This window comes from Silurus aristotelis, assembly GCF_946808225.1.
Source record: "Silurus aristotelis genome assembly, chromosome: 9".
In the NCBI taxonomy this organism is placed as follows: Eukaryota; Metazoa; Chordata; class Actinopteri; order Siluriformes; family Siluridae; genus Silurus; species Silurus aristotelis.
The window spans coordinates 16,792,518-16,815,293 of record NC_139582.1 but is presented as its reverse complement, the minus strand read 5'-3'; the positions used below and the strand labels follow the sequence as shown (position 1 = coordinate 16,815,293).

Here is a 22,776-nt window from a genome sequence, read left to right as displayed (position 1 = left end):
GTGTCCGCCGGATTGTTTTGGGGAGGTTAGGAACTTAGTGAGCTCCCTTCACTTCAGCAGCAGGCAGCAGCCTGTCGTTCACATTCCCTCAGGTGGTTACATGTGTAAAGCTCATAAAGCATTATAGAGCACTAAAATGCAGTATAGCGTATAGCCATGTAGAGCAGTACATGTAGCAGAGGATCGCCTGTTATAGAGTAGCGTAGGGAAGTGCCAAGTTGCATCATTATAAAGCAGTACAGGGCAGTATAAAACAGCATAGGGCTATATAAAGCCTTATAACGCAATGTAAAGCAGTATAGGAGAGTCATAATGCAGTATAGGGCAGTGTGAAGCACAATAATGCAGGAAAAAGCCATATAAAGCAGAATGGAGCAGTGTAAAGCAGTACAAAACAATGTACAATAAAACAGTATAGAACATTATAGGGCAGTATAAAGCAGTATAGAGCAGTGTAAAAAAGGTATAGAGCTTCATAAAGCAAAAAAGATCAGTATTAGTTAGTGGAAAGAAATAAAGAGCAGTATTGGGAAATGTAAAGAGTTATAGAGCAGTATAAGGGCATTGTAAAAACAGTATAACACAGTGTAAAGTAGTATAGGAAAATATAAAAGAGTATAAAGTATAAAGCATTATAGAGCAGTGCAAAATGCTATAAAGTGGCAGAGAGCAGTGTAAAGCAGTATAGAGCAGTATAGAGCAGTGTTGGGCAGTGTCTTTACTCAAACGTGATGAGATGTAGCTTTTCATAGCCATCACGGGACAAATAGAGCTGGCTGTGTTGATATTAAAGCCATTTGTCTCTGATGTGTGCATGTGACACGGTCTGGAAATGTTGAAGGCTCCGACTGGTCAGAAATATAAAATCTCAGCATTGTTGTTCTGAAAAGCAGAAAAAAAAAGTTTGAACTCCTAACTGCTCATTTTGATGCTCTGTGGCCGTGGCAGATCCGTTGTATTAGTGTTTAATTAAAATGATGATTAGCTCTTTTACCTGGAAACAGCTGCATAATTACTTTCTCCAAGTTCTTACCCTTAATCCTAAAAACATCGCAGATTAAATGTCTCGTCATTACGCTGCAGTTTGCTTTATGAAGCGCATTTGTTTTTCCTCAGGATATCTTTACTGCCACTGGTCCATGAAGCGTGTCGATGTATCGGGAACGTTCAGCTGGTTTACAATCCAACACATGAGAAACGCTCCGTTTTTTAATATACGATGTTGATAATACAAAATACTGACAAAGCAGAACTGGAATCTGGTGCTGAAACTGCAGACTCCTTCCATAAACGCTAAAAAACAATCCTGTTTATACAGAAAACTACAATATCAATAATACAGACTTTTTTATACATTCGGGTTGTCGACAATTCCTCATGAATAAGCGATCGCTATGGAAACGCTATCATTTAACAGTAACTTTATTGGATATTTTCCAATAAGAGACACGTGAATGTTTTCCCCACAATAATGAAATGGATAAGTTTTTGATAATCTGGTCGTGGAGCACGAGTTATGGAAATGTTTCTCTTGCGTCAGCTCCGAGGTCGACCGTGCCTCACGCTCGAGTTAAACCGTAGGTGCTCATTGGAGCATCACGCCGCATTCTAGTCCGATCACAACAGTCAAACGACATGCAAATCTGGTGGGAATCATGCGAACGCCAAACATCTGCGCCCGGAGCCGCGGCCTGAAACCGCGCGCTTAAAAACAAATGAAAATGAATGAGGTCAAGTGCGCATTGCATCGGCCCTCGTCTCAGTATTCTGCACTCGTATCTGTTCTCCGGGCGACTAATCCGGAGTCACGGTGTGTAAAAGTGGGCGGGTTTTGTTACAGTTCACGCGGTGAGTCAGCGTGCTCGCATGTTTTATGGACGCATGCACTTTCTATGGCCTCTGGGGCCGTCATCCCACACGAATCAACATTAACACGCCACTTAACATGCATCTCTGTCTATTTCATTTCCACAAACTCATACCTGGCATAATTAGCACATCCACATACTTTTTATCCCTTTAGGGTTACATTTAACACAATGGAAAAAAGATGCATGTTTATTACGACGTGATGTTCAGGATTACGAGCGCTGATGCTGTGAGTACGCAGTGCAGTAGCGTCATCTCGGCGGCTCGGGTGGGGGTTTTTTTTTCCCCTTTAGCTTTTTTCTTTCTCCCTGTCGGAATGATGGGAGGCTCAGGCCCCGGCGCGGCGGCGGTGAAAGAATTGGCAGAGGGATTCTCATTAAGACGTAGCAGCCTGGGAGGTCAATACGCTGCCGGTCGTGTTTGCATTCCCATCTTAATTTGTGCAAACAGGATCAGTAAACAAGCTGTCGGTTACAGTCGGGGAAGTAATTTAATTGTTGCACTGCAATCTCATGTATTACATACTCGCAGTGAGAGAGAGAGAGAGAGAGAGAGAGAGAGAGAGGGTCTATTTATGTTTATCATTTTCAGCACCGGTTGAGATCAAAATAAAAGCGACAACTCTGCTACGGATCGAGATTAATTAAGATCAAGGGCAGGAAGAGAGACAGAAACAGACACACGGGTTCAGCCAAAGTGATCCAACAAGCACTCTGATGTGAATCCCAGAGGAAAAAAACTTAACATTAATGAGTTTTATTTATTAAAAATAAATGTATTTTTTAACACGTTATACTGTTGTACTCATTGTCTCTCAGTCAGGATGCCATGTGCTTCATTCTATAAGTTATAATTATATAGAAATAAGCGTATTCATATTCCAAACCTGACATGATAGACAAAGTTTTTTTATTCACCAATATGTTAGTAATGCAGTTATTCGTAACGCTGTAAAACGTGCACGTGTTGATTACGACCCAGCAGCTGTAAATGACTATGGTTTTAATTAAGCCCCGCCCATATAACTCCATAAAAGGCAACGCTGAAAACAACCAAATGACAGCCTAACGGTGAAAGTGCGCCTCCTACTGTATTTCTTATTTTTTCTTTGATAACGTTCCAGTGCTTCCCTCCAAAATGAATATCTAATCACATCTTAATTAATCGCTTTGTTTTTCAATCTCTTTCTTTCGATCATTGTTAAAAAAAAACAAAAAAAAAACAGTCGAGCTTGATCAAATGTTCATTACACGGGTTTGCATTTGAAATAAATAGCAGTTGCGAGCATGACACATCGATTACGACCAATTGCACAATTCAAGGTTACATGTAATAAACCCAGCAGTGAAACTTAAAATATCATTTTCTTTTTTTATAAACTAACTGGATTTACATGAACACCATCATTATTATTATTATTATTATTTTTGTAAAGACTTTTAAGTCGCTCGGTGCTGAGAAAATGGAGTTGCTTTGAGGGATTTTGAGGATGGATTTGGATTGTAATTAATATCAACGATCTGTCACTGTACAATGAAACAGGACCACAGGTCGAATGAACAGTTTTGCTATAATTTAAGCGCTACACAGCACCTTAACCATGATGGAAGTGTAACGAATGGACATACTTTTGGTTCCTCACCACATCACCACTGGCTCAACTGGATCACATTACAATTATAAGGGAAAAAAAAAACGTATGCATTCTTTTTTATACAATTTTATAACATCTTCATGTAAATCTGCTTGGAGTTGACGTCCATTGTTAAAAACACTTCGCAAATAAAAATTTATTACACTTAATTGAATTAAATATATTAAAGGACTGACATTTACGAGAATAAAAACATTAAGGAAAAAGAAATATAGAGTTGTTTTTGTTTGTTTTTTGCTCATTTTTTTAAAGATTACATTTATTCTAGATCAAACATGATAAGGAACAAGTGATCATCTCACATTCAGGAGTTTTTTTTTAGGCCTGTATAAATGACCCTGCAGCTCGTGTCCATTTCTATGCATAAATCTTCCATGTGTAATGCGATACTAACTGTCGAGTTTACGTGATAGAGCTGTAGATGCTCCTGCTTTTCTTCTGGCTATTGAAGTTAATGATCCTACGTGAGCTTTAAGATCCGCAGCTGCGAGACGTCGCCGCATCCACGGCAGCCGTTTGCTTTCGGTTTCATCATTTGTTCTTGTAAAGAGGTTTAAGCTGAACCGCTGCCATCCTCACTTCTTTATGTCATTTTTTTTAATGGGGCCTCAAGGCTGGGTGCTATAAAGAATAAAGCGCTCATTGTCATGCGGATGGAGGGAAATAATCAGCGATGGGGCGGAGAGATGCGGCAGAGACACAGCACTAAACTAAAAGTCATTAACTTTACTTATATACAGATGTTTTATTCCTGTTGCACCACAGCAATATGGTAATGATGACTTTTTTTTCCTTTTATAGCTTTTATGCTTATACATTTCTCTGATTGTGATTAGTCAGATGGTTCTGTTTAAAATACCGTAATTTCCGGACTATTAAACGCACCCAAATATAAGCCGCACCCACTGAATTGTACAAAGATTTTTATTTTGAACATAAATAAGCTGCACCTGCCTTTAAACCTGTCTACACTGAAACTAATGAACTTTACACAGGCTTTAATGAAAGACAGTGTCTGTTACACGGCTTGTATCTAAACAGTAGCCTACCAAGAAAGTCATTGTTCACTGTCTTCCTCCTTCCTTTCACAACTATTTCTCTCAAGAGTTTATCTTTTGGCATTGTCGTGCGTTTAAAAATCACCATCAGTGAAGCTTTTCTCCCGATGCCGTGCAGCTCAGAACACAGGTGAAGTGTGTTTTCATGCCCGGTTGTTTTCAGCGTGACGAATGATTCACATTTCCTGTAGACAGTCCAAGTGAGCGGCAGGTCAAACATCAGAGGAACATCATCCATATTTATGATGTGGTGCGGCCCGATTCAGTGGGAGCGCGTCTGATTTAATATAAAGAGTCTCATTGGTTCACCTGAACCCGTTCCCCAATTTCATTGGTCTAATGTTATGGGGCTCAGTTTTTTTGGCTTGAAGCTTGTGAAACCGGAAAAAATCCATAAATTAGCCACGTCGTTGTTTAAGCCGCGGGGTTCATTGCGTAAAAAAAAAGTAGCGGCTTATAGTCCGGAAAATACGGTAATCTTAGGAATAAACATATTAGGATATTTCTGTAAGAAGATTTGTTTTACAGAAGGAGTCTCCAGTATCAGTAATTTCCATTTTGTCACATTGGGCGTTTTTTTTGTTTTTGTTTTCCAGCTGTGACACCAGAGACTCGTTCCATTACATAAACATCTACTTTAGAAAAGTCTACAATATCAATAGCAACACACACAAACACAAACACACACAAACACACATGACGCAGTGTCATATTGTTCCAGGCGTCTCTGTATATTATCTAAGCACCATAACAGTGTCGGACGCAGCGAGCAGGTGGGGAATGGAGAAGAGCAGAGAGCAGGCAACACAACACAAGCTTGCTTCATGTTATCTGCTACACAATAAATATCCCATATTTGGACAGATTTGTAAAGGTGACAGAGATCAGGGCTCCATCGTTCCCGCAGGCTTTTTTTTCTTTTTAATACTATAGAATTTCCAAGCCCAGTTTTGAAGCTTGTAGCACATGTGAGGCGTGTGGAAGGTTAATACAGCAGCCGGTGGTTATCCGGCGCTGGTGATCTGCTGCGCACAGCAGTGGCCTTAAGCCTCACTGCGATAAGACTAGGAGCACACAGCTAGGAAACAAACGCTAAGAAATTGCCTGCACGTCCACGGGTGTAATTCCTCCCGGATTCTCATGGATTTAATTAAGCCTTCATACTGCGATGGTCCAAATTATTCACACCGGGAACAATGTTTCTTGCTGCTCTCTGTTTAGGTGGAGTAAACACTGTCGAGTTTTTCATAAAAAGTTCACAGTTAAAGTCACTGTTAAATGGTTTTAAAACAGAAGGTCATGTGATTGTGAAAAGCTGTTGAAGGCAGATCATGAAAGCAGATTATGTTGATTAGTTTGGTTTCAATTTTAATAATATTTTTATCAGAAGCACTCGTTTGGAAACAGTTTGCAACAGGAAAACATGTGCACATGTTGATTACGACTCAGCAGCTGTAAATGATCCAATGATTTTTAGCCCCGCCCATATAACTCCATAAAAGGCAAAGATTGCAGAGAGCTGAAAATAACCAAATGACAACTAAACAGCGCCTCATATGTCTTCCAGTGCTGAAGATGCTGCACCTTTATGGTACAGTAATAAGCATTGGAACTTTTCTGATGTGAACGATGACGTTTTTCAAGTTAATCATTATTTTTGATTTCTTAGTTGCTTCTAAGTAGAAATACTTTCTTTTAAAATATAATCTTCAGTTTCTAAAACTCAAATTTCTGACCTTTATTTGTTGATTGTTTGATCGAATGACTGTCCTAGTCATATTTTCAAAAGCATGGATTCAGGTCACTATGGATCACATGATCCAGAAAACACAAATTGTGCAAAATGAACAGATTATTAACAGGTTTAAAGGGCGTTTTTTGTATTTCTGGCTGATATCGTGAAGTTGTATGAAACTCTAAAAGCTGAGCGTGACTTTATGGTTGATGTGGTTTTATAAAAAATATACAAAAAATTATCTCATGCTGAAAAGGTAAAAATAATATATTAATAATAATAATAATAATAATAATATTTTTTTAATAAAGGAAATATTATTAAGACTTATTGATAATAATGATCATACAGGTTACATCTTGGTGTTTAAGCGCAACCCGGTGATACAGAGAGCTACCAGTTCACAGGTTAATGGCGTAACCCACTGGGAGAGAGTTTAGAAAAAGTCGGTCGTCAGAAGGGCGTTTCTGCGCTGTCACAATAAAGCCTAATATTTCTCCAGAGCTCCAGTGTTAAGAATCCAATTACGCAGCGTCCGTGTGGAGCGAAAAGCGGCCGCTGTGCACCGGACTGATACGCTTCAGAAGGTGCTGACAAGCCACGTGGGAGGAGGGGTATTCAAAAACCAGCGGATTTTGCTAACCTTTAAAGACGCCGCTCCTGATTTATGGAAATGTGAGAGCTGAGAGAGGACGAGACGGAGAAGTCGAAGTCTTCACACGAGGCAGAATTTACGAAAAAGAGTTTCACTTCGCCTGTTTAAGGCAAGATCGAGACTTCAGGGTGGAGCTTCTGAATTCAAACAGCAATTATACTTTCCCTTTGCACTGTTACTCGTCTTTAGCTTCAGTTCTCTAAATTTTCATCCGAGTTTTCTTGCAAAGTCTTGCCATTCAGTCTTGTGATTCAAAGGTCCTTGGATTGTCAGTAATAAAAGCAAGTTGCGTTTATGCACTATCGACTGTACAGTGTGGTACAATCGCAGGTATTTATTCAATGCAGCATTTCCATGTTTTTTTTATACGTTTTTGTTGTGGGGGTTTTTTCCGAGCGATGAAGCAGTAGTTGAAGTTGAGTACGTACTTTCCCTACCTGTCTGCTTCTTGCTAATGTACGATGTTCCTAAACTTCTATCCTTTCACACAGAAGAGGTGATATTTCTTATCTGATGTGTTTGTGTGTGTTTCTGTGTGTTTCTGTGTGTGTGTGTGTGTGTGTGTGTGTGTGTGTGTTTGCGCAATATAATAAAGCGAGGCAGCCGAGTGCCACGCAGTCCATAAAGCTGATATACTGGTTATCCTCCTGTCCTGCTTTTCTATCTTCATCTTCTCCTTCACACAAACACACACCCGAGTCGCTCTTTATCTCCGCGCCCTCTTTTCTCGCTCCAAATTAAACAGGGCCGCCGCAATAAAAGACGCCACTTTAGATTTGAATCTGTAATTGAAACAAACTGCGTATTGCTTTTCTAATTTTAGCCGGCGCGTCTGACTGGGACCGGTGCGCTCCCCGGTGACCTTGCGCTCTTGGCTTCGAGAATGATTAAAGATCAAGGACTGGAACAATTTGCTTTCAAACGGGAAGATGAATGGAGGCTGTTTGGAAATGGCTGCATTGCCCCGGAGCAATTAGACTGTGCTAGTGAAGCGCTTAGTACAGTATTTTGAAAAGGAATCGAGTGGATGTGTTTGTTGTGTGTTTCACGGCTGAATCGCTGTAATGGTACATTTCCAAATGTATATGAGACATGCAGGTAAAAAAATAAATAACTAATTACATTAAAAAAACTAAATGAAAAACTTCAGCATGTTGAAAACCAGAATCTTGGCCTGTCTAAATGTACTATAAATATCACTTTAATCTGCAGATGTATCCATTAAACATCTTTTGCTTCATTATGAGCTTGTGGCCATGTTAATTGATCTTTAAGATGGTCATATGATCATATGTATTTAGTCGAGAACTTCCAGAACCATTACTAGACAATGGAAAAAAGAGAAAGAGAGTGTGAGAGAGAGAGAGAGAGAGAGAGAGAGAGAGAGGGGGAAAAAAGAGAGAGAGAGAGAGAGAGAGAGAGAGAGAGAGAGAGAGAGAGAGAGGAAAAAAAAGAGAGAGAGAGAGTCAGAGAGAGAGAGAGAGAAAGAGAAAAGAGAGAGAGAGAGAGAGAGAGAGAGAGAGAGAGAGAGAGAGAGAGAGAGCAATTAAAGTTGGTCCACTCCTGAGGATTAAATTGGTTTGTGTTACTTTTTAAACATCCCATTTCACATTCAGTCCCCATTTGCTGGTGTAAAACCTCCACTCTTTTGGGAAGATGTTCTACTGTCGGAAGTGAGGTGAGGAGACCTGGAACGCCGTCAGCGTTCACATTTATCCCGAAGGAGTTTAATATGTTTGGAGCTCTAAAGCAGGAGATCTCTTCATAAGAACTGATGAAGTTACTGAGCCGCTGAAGAACTTGGATTGGATTGATTTGGACTGGAATTAACATCAACAGACTGATAAAATGGTTCAGGACCACCGGTTAAATGAACAGCACCCATCACTGAACAGAACACCTCAACAATGATGGAACTGTAATGAATGGACATTCGGTTTTAATGCGTTCCCTTTTGAGTCTGGTTCCTCTCTAGGTTGCTTCTTCAATATTTCTCACTGAGGTTTTCCTTGCCTAGTTCATTAGGGATAAACTTACACTAATAAGGAATATGAAAAATGATTTCAATTAATATTACAGTCGGACTGGAGGAACGCTTTTGAGTCATGACCCTCAACTTCACTGAAAAGTTCATGATCTGGATGATCTGGAACTGGAGCCTCCTGGACAGCACAACATGACCAATAAATCCCCACCACCACACCCCAAATTCTAATGCAAAGCCATGGAAAAAGTCGAGTTTATTATCTGGAATGAGATGTTTAACAGGCACATACTGTATGAGTGTTATGTACATAATAAAATAATAGAGAAAATTTGATAAATACTTCATCACCTATTTTATTATCTCCAATGATCCAAGTTTAAATGAACATCACTGTGCAGTCCTGATGCTGTGGACGTGTTTTAATGGTGCTTTATACCATGCACAGAGACACACACACACACACACACACACACACACAGAGGTTGTTAAATTTGACATGTATTGGACACGTGATGAGGGAAGCTGCTGGGGAGCGCTCAGCGAGACGAGATGACAGAAGACAGAGATGCGATAGGAGGGACAGGTCCAGCATGATTTTGTATTATTTTTTTTAAAAGGATCTTCTCCAGTGTTATCGATTCGGTGTGTAAGACAAGTCGCTCGCTCTTCGGCCTGTCAGAGCAGCGATGGACACGATCGCATCAGCGTTCCCAGCGGAGACGTGGGTCCGGATCATTATCTCTCCTAGAAAAGATTGTCACCGTTTGACTTTCTCTCCGAGTCGTGTTCAAAGCCATGCTAAATCGCTCAACACGATCCCGATGAGGACGTGCCGTGAGATCTATCCTAATCCTAATTACACGCTTGATTGAAATCTTAATAATTGAGGAGATCAACTGAAAGCTGATAACGATGAGACAGGGCCTCGTTATTTTTCATTTGCAAAAATCGTGAATTCGGAGCAGCCGAGACAGAAACGTCTTCATGGGTTCGCTGGAAGGATTTTTATGTTTTCTTAGGCAAAAAACAATTTGTGTATACAATATCTCACAAAAGTGAGTACACCTCTTATATATCAGCAACCATTTTATCATATGTTTAAGGGAAAAAACTGTTTTAGAGGAGTCGATGTGCAGCTCATACAGCAGTACAGATTTACTGCCCTCTAAAAATACATTGATATACAGCCATTATTGTCAAAATAACTGCCAACAAAAGTAAGTACACCCTCAGTGAACATGTCAAAACTGTGTCCAAAGTGTCAATATCTTGTGTGAGCACAAGTGTGCTTGTGTGTTAGACACATGGGGATACCCTAGAGGTGCTAAATAGGGTTCAGGTCTGGAGACATACTTGGCCACTCCATCACCTTCACCAGTTGTCATCTTGGTGGTGTGTTTGGGATCGTTACTATGTTGAAAAACTGCCATTAGGCCCAGTTTCTGAAGCGTCAGCATTATGTTCTGCTTTAGAATGTCACAGTACATGTTGGAATCCATGTTTCCCTTAATGAACCGCAGCTCCCCAGTACCAGCAGCACTCATGCAGCCCCAGACCATGATGCTACCACCACCATGCTTGATGGTCAATTTTTTTGGTGCTCCTCACCCTTACACATGCTGGACACCATCTGAGCCAAACAAGTTTTTCTCACTCTCATCAGACCAGAGGACATGGTTTCAGTAATTCATGCTCTTGAACTGGTTTTCTTCAGCAAACTGTTTGTAGGTTTTCTTGTGAGCAGCTTCAGGAGCGGTTTCCTTCCTTCCTGCAAACCAACCTGTTGCAGTGTGCAGTGTACGGTCTGAGCACTGACGAGCGGACCTTCCGCTTGTGCATTCTCTAAAGCAACGCTGCAGCACTCATGCATCTGTGTAGCAGCTTCTGCACTTGACACAGGACTCGACTTCTTTGATGGACCCTCGCGAGGTCTGTTCCCGAGTGGAACCCGTCAGGGTTTTACTGATCTTCTTACAGCCACAGCATCTTTGTGGAGAGCAACAATTCAAATTCTCAAATCCTCAGAGACTCTTTACCATGCCATGCCATGTAGAACATCCAGTGTTCAGTATGAGAGAATTGGACTCAAAGCACCACATTTGATCTGCTCGATACAAGATACACAAATGTGTATGGTTCTGACAACACACATGCTTTTTGGACTTCGTATATGAGTGGAAAATCTGAGTGTTTGATGAGGGAACAGTTTCTTGCTGCTGTGATGTAACATCATGTTCTGTTACAATGTTACATTAGATGTAACCGTAAAAGAAAACTGTCATACTTCAGTAAAACAAATAAAGAAACTGTGATGATATTAGAGGAAACTGGTGTGGTATAAGAAGAATAAACCACTCTGAGGTGGAAGCAGGAGCTCGTTTCTTTTCTTACTCAGCATGTTTTTTATGTTAAAGGATGAAGAAGTCCAGATTATCCGTCAGTGTTTTAACCCCTTATAATTGAACTCCTATAATTCACAGTTAATCTATACATCTTCAAGTGCATTGACCATCGGGACCCTTTAAATCAGCCCCAGCGTAAAAACATGACACGGGGAACTTCTTAAATCTGCTAGATTATTCCACTCTCAGCGCTTTCCTCGCTGCTCACTAATCGATTAGGAGTGGGGCTACCGGCGTGAAATGAACAACCCGCGGCGTCCTGCGTTTTAAATCACACTCCGGGTGTTCTTTCTCGCTGATGTACGTCTGCAGGCTTTCCACAGAGGACACTCTGATGGATTCGGCCGTGGGTCTGAGCTGAGTGCAATCTGTAAATATTTATTTTGCGAGTGTTGGGAATGTTGACGTAAAAAATGCCATCGCTCTAAATTCATTTAAAACATTCATCTAGAACATTCATTTTGGGGTTGCAGGGAAAATAATCGCTTTTATTCTTTTATTTTGAATGAGAATATATGTTTTTTTTTTACTTTCCATTTTGTCAGGTGACAAGTTAAATAGGAGGATAAGTGCGGAGGCGTTCAATAATAAACCGCACGCGTTTAAGCCTAATGGGTTTAGGACGTCTTCACTCAGACGCAATTTCAGTTTAAACGCTGAACGTCGGACAAAAGCAGCTCTCTGACCTCCATTAAACAACTTCACCCCGACAAGACGAGCAACAATGGAGCTTTGTTTTAGACTAGACTTAAATATACTCTACTTTATTTTTTAAGTGATACAGAAGTTAGAAGTTAAAAGAGCGATGAAAGGACCTACGTTAGTGTAGAGGTTAAGGATTTGACCTTCTGAATGAAGATGAATCTGAACTTAGTGATGATTAGTGTGAGATGTGACACAAGCTACATTTCATTAGTTACTGTTTTTTGGTTTTAATTTTACATGTAAAATATTTCACAGGATTCATTTTTTTTTAACTGTTCATGATTTTCACCTTTTTTTTTTCAAATAATTTTTTTCATTGATTGTATTATTTATTTATTTATTTTATTATTTATTTTTGTATGTTTCTTTTCTTTATTTATTATTTGATTCTTATAATTGATTACATTTTTATTTAGTTTTATTTGGGAAAAAAGTAAAGAATTTATTTATTTTTGTGTCTTTTTTTAAAGGATTTTTTTTATAGGAATTCAGTAAATTTTTGGCATTTTGTATTTCTATTATTATTTATAAATTTTTGTTTTATTATTTATAATTTTAAATTTTATTATATTATTATTATTGTATAATTTTATTACCATTTTTATATTTTCTGTTTTAATAGTTTATAGGATTCATTTATTTTTGTTTTCTTTCCTACGAATTTTTGTTTACAATGTAAGAATATATTTTTTCCCACAATTTCACGATTCATTGAGAAAACAATCATTCAGCAATTTTTCACTCGCTGTTTCTTTGTGCACTTTTCGAGACATTTTTTAACAGGATACACTTTTGCAAATGATTTTTTTAACCCCGTTTATCGTACCTGTTCATTATTATTTTTTTTGCTTTTAACCTTGGACATTGTGTCCACGCTTTACCTCGTGTGCATCTGTCGTCATTTCCTTTACCTTCTGCTCGATTCTTCTCTCCAGTCAACATCTGCTGCAAGCGTTAATAATGAGCCCTCTGCTCTGCCAGCCATGTCCTCCTACCAACACACGTGTCAATAGAAGTACTTATCTCCTCAGGAAAATGTGTGCCGAGGGCTTTATTTGGAAGCCATTCAAGGTCAGGAGTCAGCAAAACACTGCGTTCTGCACTCATGCTAATGCAGAGGAAAAGCCGGCTTTGAGGAAAAGTTTTAGACGCATGCTAGCGGTTTATTTTTAATATAATCTACCACCTTGTTTGACCTTTGTAGAGCTTTGTTGAGGATCATTGCTTGTTTTTTTTGCTGTTGTTTAGCGAAACTCAGTCTCTCTAATTGAGATGCTGCTGCTCCTCTTCTGCTCCATCATCCCTCAGCTCCCTTTCTGCACCCAGTAGGATACTAATATTTCTTGGCACCGCTCAGGCCGGGGCTGTCAGTTATCTCTGAGTCGAGACACGGTAAATATCCTGCATTGATTAAGTCGATTTGCATAGGCTCAAGGCCAGGAGCTGAATGCAAACCAGCACCATTTACACCCTAAAATAGCAGCTCGTGAAGCTACACCGCCTCTGCACTCTGTCCTGTCCAGGAGTTTTCATTTTCCCGAAACTGTAGCAATGATGCAGCTCTACTAGATTCACTAAGTTATAAGTGTGAGCACTACATGACCAAAAGTTTGTTGGCACCAAACCATACGATTTCAGGTGCTCCTTTCTGAACATCCCATTTTCTTATTGAACATCCCATACCACCTTTAGTCTGTTACAATAATCTCTACTCTTGTAGGAAGATGTTTCACTAGATTTTGTGGTCGTTTGTGCTCATTCAGCTACAGGGGTGTCAGGTAGGGGGCCTGGGGTCCAGTCAGCGTTTACATTCATCCCAAAGGTGCTCCTCTATAGCGGGAGATCTTCCTCTCCAACCCATGTCATGCAGATCTTCATTGAGTTGCCTTTGTGCACATGGGATGGGCGTTGTCACACTGGAACAGGTTTGGGTTTCGCCAAAATTTCATGCTCCTACATTCAAAGACGTTCTAAACAGTTATGTGCCTCGAATGTTGTTTAGAAAGAACCTCTTATGTCTGGAAAGAGCACAGGACCCCTGCACCACCCCAGGGTGTGATTATTTCCTAAACTATGTAACTACTTTGAAGTGTTTATGTCTAAGTCTATGGCAAAGCGCTATCATTTTTACCTTTACCATAGACACTCATTTAGCTAGCGTTTGTTGCTAGCGATGAAAACCTAGTGCTAAGTTTGTATGCATTGCACTGTGGAAAGCATCTCAGCAGTGCTCAGTGCTCGCAGAAGTGAACTGCTTACCTTCGTGTACAACAGATTCTCTGTTACTATCTTTTTTGGTGCATCTTGTTTATTTTTCCACCGAGCGCAGCGTGATGTCTGATCTGAGCATTAAACCGATCCAGATAATGTAACTCTCATTCCATCTCATCAGTTTGTTAGCACCAGGACATGCGCTAGGTTTACATCGCCCATGTTGGTATCTGAACAATTATATGATTATGAGTAAATATCAGACTCAATACTGCTAACACTGCTGATGAATCATTATCAGATTTAAGTTCGGAGAAAAAATGTGAATGCAGCTCCAAAAATAAGCTTTTTCCGTTCCTGAGTTTTCATCCTACGCTCATTCAAGCTCAACTTTCAAGCTTCTTACCTTGAGGGGAGCCTTGACACCAAAATAGATTCGGGTTAATGCAGAAAAGGGATTTTTTTATTTATTTTTTTATAAAACGGCTAGCTTTTGATGCAGAGTCACAGAAGATGCACAATGAGCTTATCTCGACAGGATTGGAGTCTCTGGCCGTATTGCAGAGTTATCAGCTTCTCTTGTTTACCGATGCGTCCGTAGTAATTGTGTGCGCTATTTTATTTTTTTTGCTGTACACTACCGGTTTTACCAGCAGATTAGCGATTAGTGAGCATGCTAACTGTGTGCAGTTTTGAGATTTATTCCCAGAGTAAGCAATTCAACACTTCAACACTTTTTTTTTCTCCACCGGAAACACAGGCTATTTGAACAAATTCTGCCTACTGAAAGAGAAGCGTTGGTGTGGAGGAAACGTCAGCGTTCCCCCAAACGAGCCGTCATCACATTTCAGCATGTGTGCACTTCACCGCGAGTGGCCCGTGAGCCCATCACTAAATCTCGGCCCTCATCAAGAGTGCATTTATTCTCATACTGTACTCCAGCACTGAATTGTAAAGCGTTCGTATTCGCGGGAGAGAAAATGTATGTTTAAATCAGGTTTTGTCAGTGTGATGATCGTGAGCCAATAACTTATTTATTAATTTCTTTATTTTAATTTGATAATTTTATAAAGAATAAATCTCTGAATGTGCCTTGTACTTTGGTAGAAACACACAAATTGATATAATCTGCTACTGTACATTTGCCCAGTGGTGGATGCAGGGATTTTTTTATAGGGGTGGCAGGGCAGGGGCCAGCGGTTACTCTGGGGGCAGCAGAAAATATCATTATGCAAACAAAAATTGCACTTATTCAAGTTTAAAATACTTTTTTAAAGTATTGTATGTGCCCAAATTACAATGATTTATAATGTGCAATATCGCCAATATTGTAAATAAGATAGATAGATAGATGTGTGTGTGTGTGTGTGTGTGTGTGTGTGTGTGTGTGTGTGTGTGTGTGTGTCATTCATTTTATCCTTCAATCATTCACTCACTCGAAATTTCCTTTTAAAAGAAATTCTTGAAGCTGGGCACTAAAGAATCCATAGCACTAGCGTTAGCCGCTAACCAGGGAGTGGCTAGCGGCTAACGTTAGCGATATGAACTTATTAGCGTTTTCATGCATGTACCGGATGAGTAGCCACAGTGACACTGCGCTAACTCTAGTTCCTTTCTTATGGCCCTTGCAGTGTTGTATGTGAAAGCACAGTGGTTCATTTTATTTATTTATTTTTATTTTTATGCCCAATAATTGATTTTTTTTATTGTATTAATGAATGCCGAGCTTCACCCTATCTTTCTTTATTCATCACACTTTTTTACACTTCTTACATTTTTGAAGCTCTTTTTTTCAAGCTTGTGGATTTCTCTTTGGTCAGTGTTCAGTGCTAAAAGCTGAAAGAGACTCACTTCAGACCTTATCGATTCTCTATATCTGAACTCAAGGTCCTGATCATTTACATAGAACTAAAAGACACACGGAGCGTCTCAGCACGGCCTGTTCGGCTCTTATCAAGAGATACCGCGAGGAATCAATAAACGCTTGGAATCTTGATTTAGAAAATCATTTGTTCTTTAAATAATGAATCATTTGATCCAACGCTGAGAATAAATGGAATGGATTTAGGTGGATTTGCTTATCTCTTAGACACCATAAAGCATTACACTCTCACGGCTTTGGAAGCATTCGGAGGGGAAAATAAAGAGGCTAATCTCCCTGGAATTCGATATAAACTTCCTGTCACTGTCAGGCTGGTTTAAGAAAAGGGATGTGATTAAGCCTTAGTGCAGAGAAAAGCTCTGAAAACCTTTGCAGTGATACTAAAAAACTATTTCCCTTTGTTTCTGCAGGAATAAGTCCTTCTTCTGTCTGGCAGGGGGAAAAAAAACCTGCTATAAATAAATGATTATAAACGGCAGAAACTCGACTGCACTGAATATAGAACATCAGGAAAATAATATACAGGAGACAGTTTCTTATATTGGTGTTTTCTGGATTTTTTTTTCAGAAGGCATTTAATAAGACTTTACTCAGATGTGATCTCTGCATCATGCCTGGATAAGCCCTTCATAAACACTGTCACAAACCTAAACACCCAGTTGTAAATCAATATTCCGGTACGTGTAAGTCGTCATAAAGAACCGTCATTAGGACATATGTACTAATATCATAAGGTGGATGGACGGACGGACGGACGAACGGACGGACGGACGGACGGACGGACGGACGGATAGATAGATAGATAGATAGATAGATAGATAGATAGATAGATAGATAGATAGATAGATAGATAGATAGATAGATAGATAGATAGATAGATAGATAGATAGATAGATAGATAATAAAAAATAATGGGCAGATGGGAGTTTACTGGTTAAGGCATTGGACTTTGGATCAGAAGGTCAAAAGTCAAATCCCACCACCACCACCAGGCTGCAACCGCTGGGCCCTTGAAAAGTTAAAATACAGTAGATGATGGATGGATGGATGGATGGATGGATGGATGGATGGAAATACGGATGATGATGGATAGATGAATGGATGGAAATACAGTAGATGATGGACCGATGATGGATGGATTAATCAATGAATCAGTTAAATAAAGGAATAATGAATTATTTCTAGTTGTTTATTTTATGTATGAAATATTTATTTATAAATCCTGAAGTTTCTCACTCTGGCAGCTCAGTTTCTTTTCCTTGGCAGCGTTTAACCTGTGCAGGTCAGAGTTCTTAAGCCGTTTATGATATTTAGCGTCCGTCTCTCATTGCGAGCGGAGAACCGGAGATGGTTTCAAATTTTCTCTGGAATCAGTCAATTACCTTTCTCATCACCTCCTGCATCTGCCATCTCTCCCTGTCTTTCAGCAGCAAGATGAGTCATTTGCCACACTAAATATAAATTCAATGAATAATTTTATATTTACTGCGAGCAATATTCCACAGCGCTCCGGCGTACAGAGACGCCCGTCTGCCATCTCGCACCCTTCTGATGCGCATTCAAATGCTTTCTAGCGCTCAGCTTGACCAAAAATCTCTTCCTCACTCATCCACAGCCATCAACAATGCAGAGAGGAAGTGGATTGGTAATAGCTGGGCTGAGGTGAGGATGGGGGTGGCTGTGGGTGTTGTGGGGCAGGGTGGAGGGGGTACTTATTTATTAGCCAGTCAAAGCCAATGGTATTTATGATTGTGCGCTTTCACAGATGAGAGTACTCTCCATTACGTCTTCTGTTATTTATAATTTCATAAACCTGCTCTATGACAGTACTTATTTTATCCTGCATTCGAATCTGCACCTAATAAAGACATGCCAAGTGTGTTTGTGTGTGTGTGTGTGTGTGTGTGTGTGTGTGTGTGTGTGTGTGTGTGTGTGTGTGTGTGTGTGTGTGTGAAAAACGAGCTCTCAGCTCGGGTTGGTGTGAGGTACTGAAGATTTTGAAGAGGGGGTAAATCAGAGGCAGAGGCGATGCAGGCTGTGAGCACTGATAATCTCAGACTCCAGCGCTGGATCCAGACCTCCGCTCTCCTCTCCACTGCACTGATGAACTGTAATAAAAATGCAAGCAAACTATTAAAATACCAAATGGAGGTGACGGCCAGAAATGATCGGAGGCAGCATTTCTTTGGAATGAGTTTGAAGAAAAAAAATAAACTACAGCTTTGGAATGGAAGTGCAGGTTTGGGGAACTGCAGGTTTTTAGGGTCGATGTTCCTGCAGATTTATGTGGGTCTTGTTTTTGGGGTTGATTTCAAGATTTGCAGTAAAAATTAGCTTGCAATCAGTTCTTTTTTTTTCAGGTTGTCCTAAGAGGTTAGTAAGAATGATGGATGGATGGATGGATGGATGGATGGATGGATGGATGGATGGATGGATGGATGGATGGATGGATTGGCTGATGGAGATTGATACGTGAAGATGGATGGATGGTTGGTTTGACATAGATTGATGGGTGGGTGGATGGGTGAATAGATGGATGGATGGATGGATGGATGGATGGATGGATGGATGGATGGATGGATGGATGGATGGATAGATAGATAGATAGATAGATAGATAGATAGATAGATAGATAGATAGATAGATAGATAGATAGATAGATAGATAGATAGATAGATAGATAGATAGATGGATTAACAGATGCATATTGACGAATGGATGGTTTGATTGATTAATAGGTAGATGGATATATAAAAGGATAGATGGATGAATGAATGGTGATGAATAGATGGATTGCCAGCTTGATTGATTGATTGATTGATTGATTGATTGATTGATTGGCAGATGGCAGATGGAGATTGGTGGGTGAGGATGGATGGATAGATGGATGGATGGATGGATGGATGGATGGATGGATGGATGGATGGATGGATGGATGGATTGATTAGTTTGATTGATTTATTGATTGACTGATTAATTTTCAGATGGATATTGGTGTGTGAGGATGGATGGATGGATGGATGGATGGATAGTTGGACAAATTCACAAAATGTGGTTAACTACAGTAGCGTTTAAGTTTGACTTTCTAATGCTTTACATGCTTTACATTTCTTACACCTTTAATTTGAACTAATAACAGATTATTGATAATAACTGATAATCACCTCAATATCATAAATGTTTGCTCCCCTGATCTTCTGCAAATTTGGATGATGCAACTTCTCCAAACATTTACATTGGGGATGAATGTGTTCAGGTCACAGGGACCACCGAATGGACTACAATAGACACTTTTCTTGTAAATGAGGTTATAGGAATGTTTATCAAAATTCTGTTTTATTTTATTAATGTTCAAAATAAAATAAAAGCCAGGAATAGTCTGAAGAGTGTCAGCTTTATGAAACCTAATGAATGTGATGCAAAGGTCACCTCAGTCTGAATCCCATATTTCTATCTTTTCTTTTTAGAGCACAGACGACATTGTCACGTCAGCCGAGTGCTCCAACGACGACGAGGACCTGGAGGAGTGCAACTTCGAGCACGCAGGTGGGCTAGGTCAGTTTAATTCTGCTTGCTCCTATGTGGTGGTCTTTCATTTTGCAACGGAGGATCAGATCCTCAAAGCATCGCTGCCCCCCCATGGATTGATAAAGTGTAACTTCCTGTCTAGCTAAGCAAAGCCAACTTCCTGTCTAGCAAAGACAAGCCAAGCAAGTCATTCATTCAGGCACGAGCCTATTTGTAAAAATTTGCTCAGTTAGCCTTTATAGATCCCCTGGAAATCAATCGGCAACCTGTTACGAGCTACACTTGGCCATGGGGTTTTCCGAAGTGGTTAACATGCTCACATTTCCTGCTAATTTTGTCTTCCCCATCTCTCATGAGGATGTACGAGCAAAATTAGTACCGAGACGTGACATGTTCTCTGCATTGATGCTTCAAAATGTATCATAATCAGAGGTTTTTCTTGTCATGTGACACTGGATTGCATTTTACATGATACATTTTGAGATGTCTCAATTTTTATTTTTCGTTGTTTCCTTTCACGCCAATTTATAGTGTGATCTGTAGACGAGTAATTGTGATGGAATTAGTGTTTCTGATTTGTTTTGGTTCCCTCATTATTCTGAGGCTTAAGTTAAGCATTTTAATAGAGAACAGATATCATCGAATTTCTGTGTACAAATTGTTTCTCTTTTTTTCGTTTTCATTTTGTTTTGTTTTGTTTTTTTATGTATTTTTTCGAACAAGTTATTCTGCTGAGAATTTTTTCCCCTCGATCCAAATAATATATTATTATTACAAAAAATATATAAACATCTAAATATGAATCAGAATTAAATTCAGAATGATTTTGAAAGAAGTTGGGATTTGGCGTTTTTTTGTAGTCGTTAAAGAATCGATGTCTCGTCTGTCTTCTCTCTGTAAAACTCTCAAAAAACAAAAACATTTTCACGTTTTATCACATAGTGAGAATGTTTGGAATCATTCTACATTTTTTCTTCCCTTCGTGAAAGAGATCTCGAATCGTTGTTTAAAAATCATGTAGCTAGATCAATCTTGAAATTATTACAGAAAAAATAAAATAAAAAGACTGAATGAAATTCACTATCAGTCACTCAGATTCCGAATATCATACAGTTTGGGGGATTTTAATTATATTGTAACATTATTGAAGAAATTTGTTATTTATTTACTAATCTACATTTCTCAGATAAAAATGTTTTTTTTTTATTATAAAACATTAATGAATCAGTCGAGTTGCATTTCTCCCGCATGTGAATGAAAAGAGGTATTTTGTATGAGAGTCAGCGCTCACGTCCTTCCACTTTCCCCGAGTGCTCTACATATAATATTAATCCGAGCACGTCGTAAGTTATCGCAGTGGAAGTAACGGCAGTGTATCAGGCAGCTGGATGGTAATGTATAGCTGTAGAGCGCCTCGTGCCCCGGAGTTCATCGCTCTCTAAAACACTCATCAATTATCGCTGTGTAAAGGTTGGAGGGCTTTTAGCGAGCCCCACACACAAACGTCGCTTTGTCCTCTATAAATTAGACGTGATGAATGTTTTGCGTAGACGAGACAGACGAGTCAGAACATCACTTGACTTCCAGTTTCACTCCTGACTGTCAATCCCAATTTCTGTCAAATTTTCATTTTTTTTTTTTAGTCGAGATAGTTGGAGACAGTCGGAGCACTTCCTGATCTCGCTAGGGCCCCAATCATCCAGTCACGTTTACACAGAAATTCATGCCATCATTTCTAACCCCATCAATTGATGTTGGACAGCTGCATGAGACGCTCTTGTTCTAGGGGTTGATTTTTTTTGGTTTGGTTTGCTTTTTTTAGCATGTTTGTCTGGCTGTTTTTTTTTTTCTTCAAGGTCCGTCGTTCTGTTTTTTTTTTGTTTTGGATTTTTTTGTTTATTCATGTCTGCTGGGTTCATCATCTGTTCCACGGCTACGACGTTCCTGTTGTCTCACCTCATCTTGTGCCGCATGATTTGTTGGTGTTGGTCGAAATTTCTTTTATTTTATTGATTTGTTCATTTTGGGCTTCAAATTTCCATTTCTAATAAAAATAAAAAAGAAACTGGCAACAAAATCTTTTCTTGCCATCCAAGAATTAAACAAGTAATATTATTATTATTATTAAGAAAGTTGTGTGAAAGAATGGTAAATATTATCTCCTTTTTTTCCCCTTAAGCCCCTCCCCTCGCCGTTCTGCATCAGCTAGTATTTAAATGCAGATGGCATAAAAAGAATTTTATTGCCACAAAAAAAAAAAGAAAAAAAAAGAACCATGTCATCTCTCAGTCAGTCATTTGTGGCATGTTAGAGTGTATGGTAGGTTCTGGGCTAGAAGCATCCTCCGGAGAAGTTCTCGTCGTGGTGTTACTGCATGGCTCTCTGTCGTCTGCTTCACACACCATCCATACTAACCCCACTGGCTTAATGTACATGACTCCATCCTGTTTTTTTTTTTTACTTTTCTTGATCACTTTTTTGGTTTATTTAAGGAATGCGGTTGCAAAGATTGCTGCTGCATCATCTGTGTGTGTGTGTGTGTGTGTGTGTGTGTGTGTGTGTGTAGACGTCCTGTTCGTCCACATGTCCGTGTCTTAAAGTGTTTCTGTCACGTGATTCTGTTCTCTGTTTGTAAAACTGTTGGAATTTTTCCCCCGGTTTCTCCTTCAGGAATTCCATAAGAGGACTGATTTTCCCACATCCTTTACCGAATCTGATTACGGCTACAAAAATCTTACAGCATAATTCCATGCTAACGTCAGGGACGGCTGATGTAGGCATGCTAGCAGGGCTGAGGGTTCGCTTATTAGCATTTTCATCAGATTATTCGCTCTTCAATAGTAATAGGTTGTTTGGGGATGTTTGTGGAACTGAACACAACAGCAGAGTTTATGCTCCGATCTTATGGCCAGGTGTCCACACATTTTTGATTCCTGATCGATTGTGTCTCATCGAGTCTCACAAACGGCGTCGTCTTTTTAGCATAGTGAGAACTTGCTCTTTATGACCTACACCGAAACCGCAATTAGGAACAAGTCCCTAGAGTGTTCATTATAGGACTGGCTGGTTCACGAGACGGCTAATAGAGAG

At 39.6% G+C, this 22,776-nt stretch overlaps 1 protein-coding gene across 7 annotated transcripts in view; it reads left to right on the top strand.

Annotated features, from left to right (window-relative positions):
- The window catches only part of nrxn3a (neurexin 3a), a 299,346-nt gene that overhangs the window by 264,719 nt on the left and 11,851 nt on the right, over positions 1-22,776 (top strand). For 5 of the 7 annotated variants that reach the window (XM_083551015.1, XM_083551016.1, XM_083551017.1 and 2 more), the window contains one exon: positions 19,626-19,713. In XM_083551015.1, coding sequence (XP_083407141.1) covers positions 19,626-19,713 — 88 coding nt within the window. The remainder of the gene's footprint in view (positions 1-19,625; positions 19,714-22,776) is intronic. The other 2 variants (XM_083551020.1, XM_083551021.1) reach the window with 1 other exon arrangement.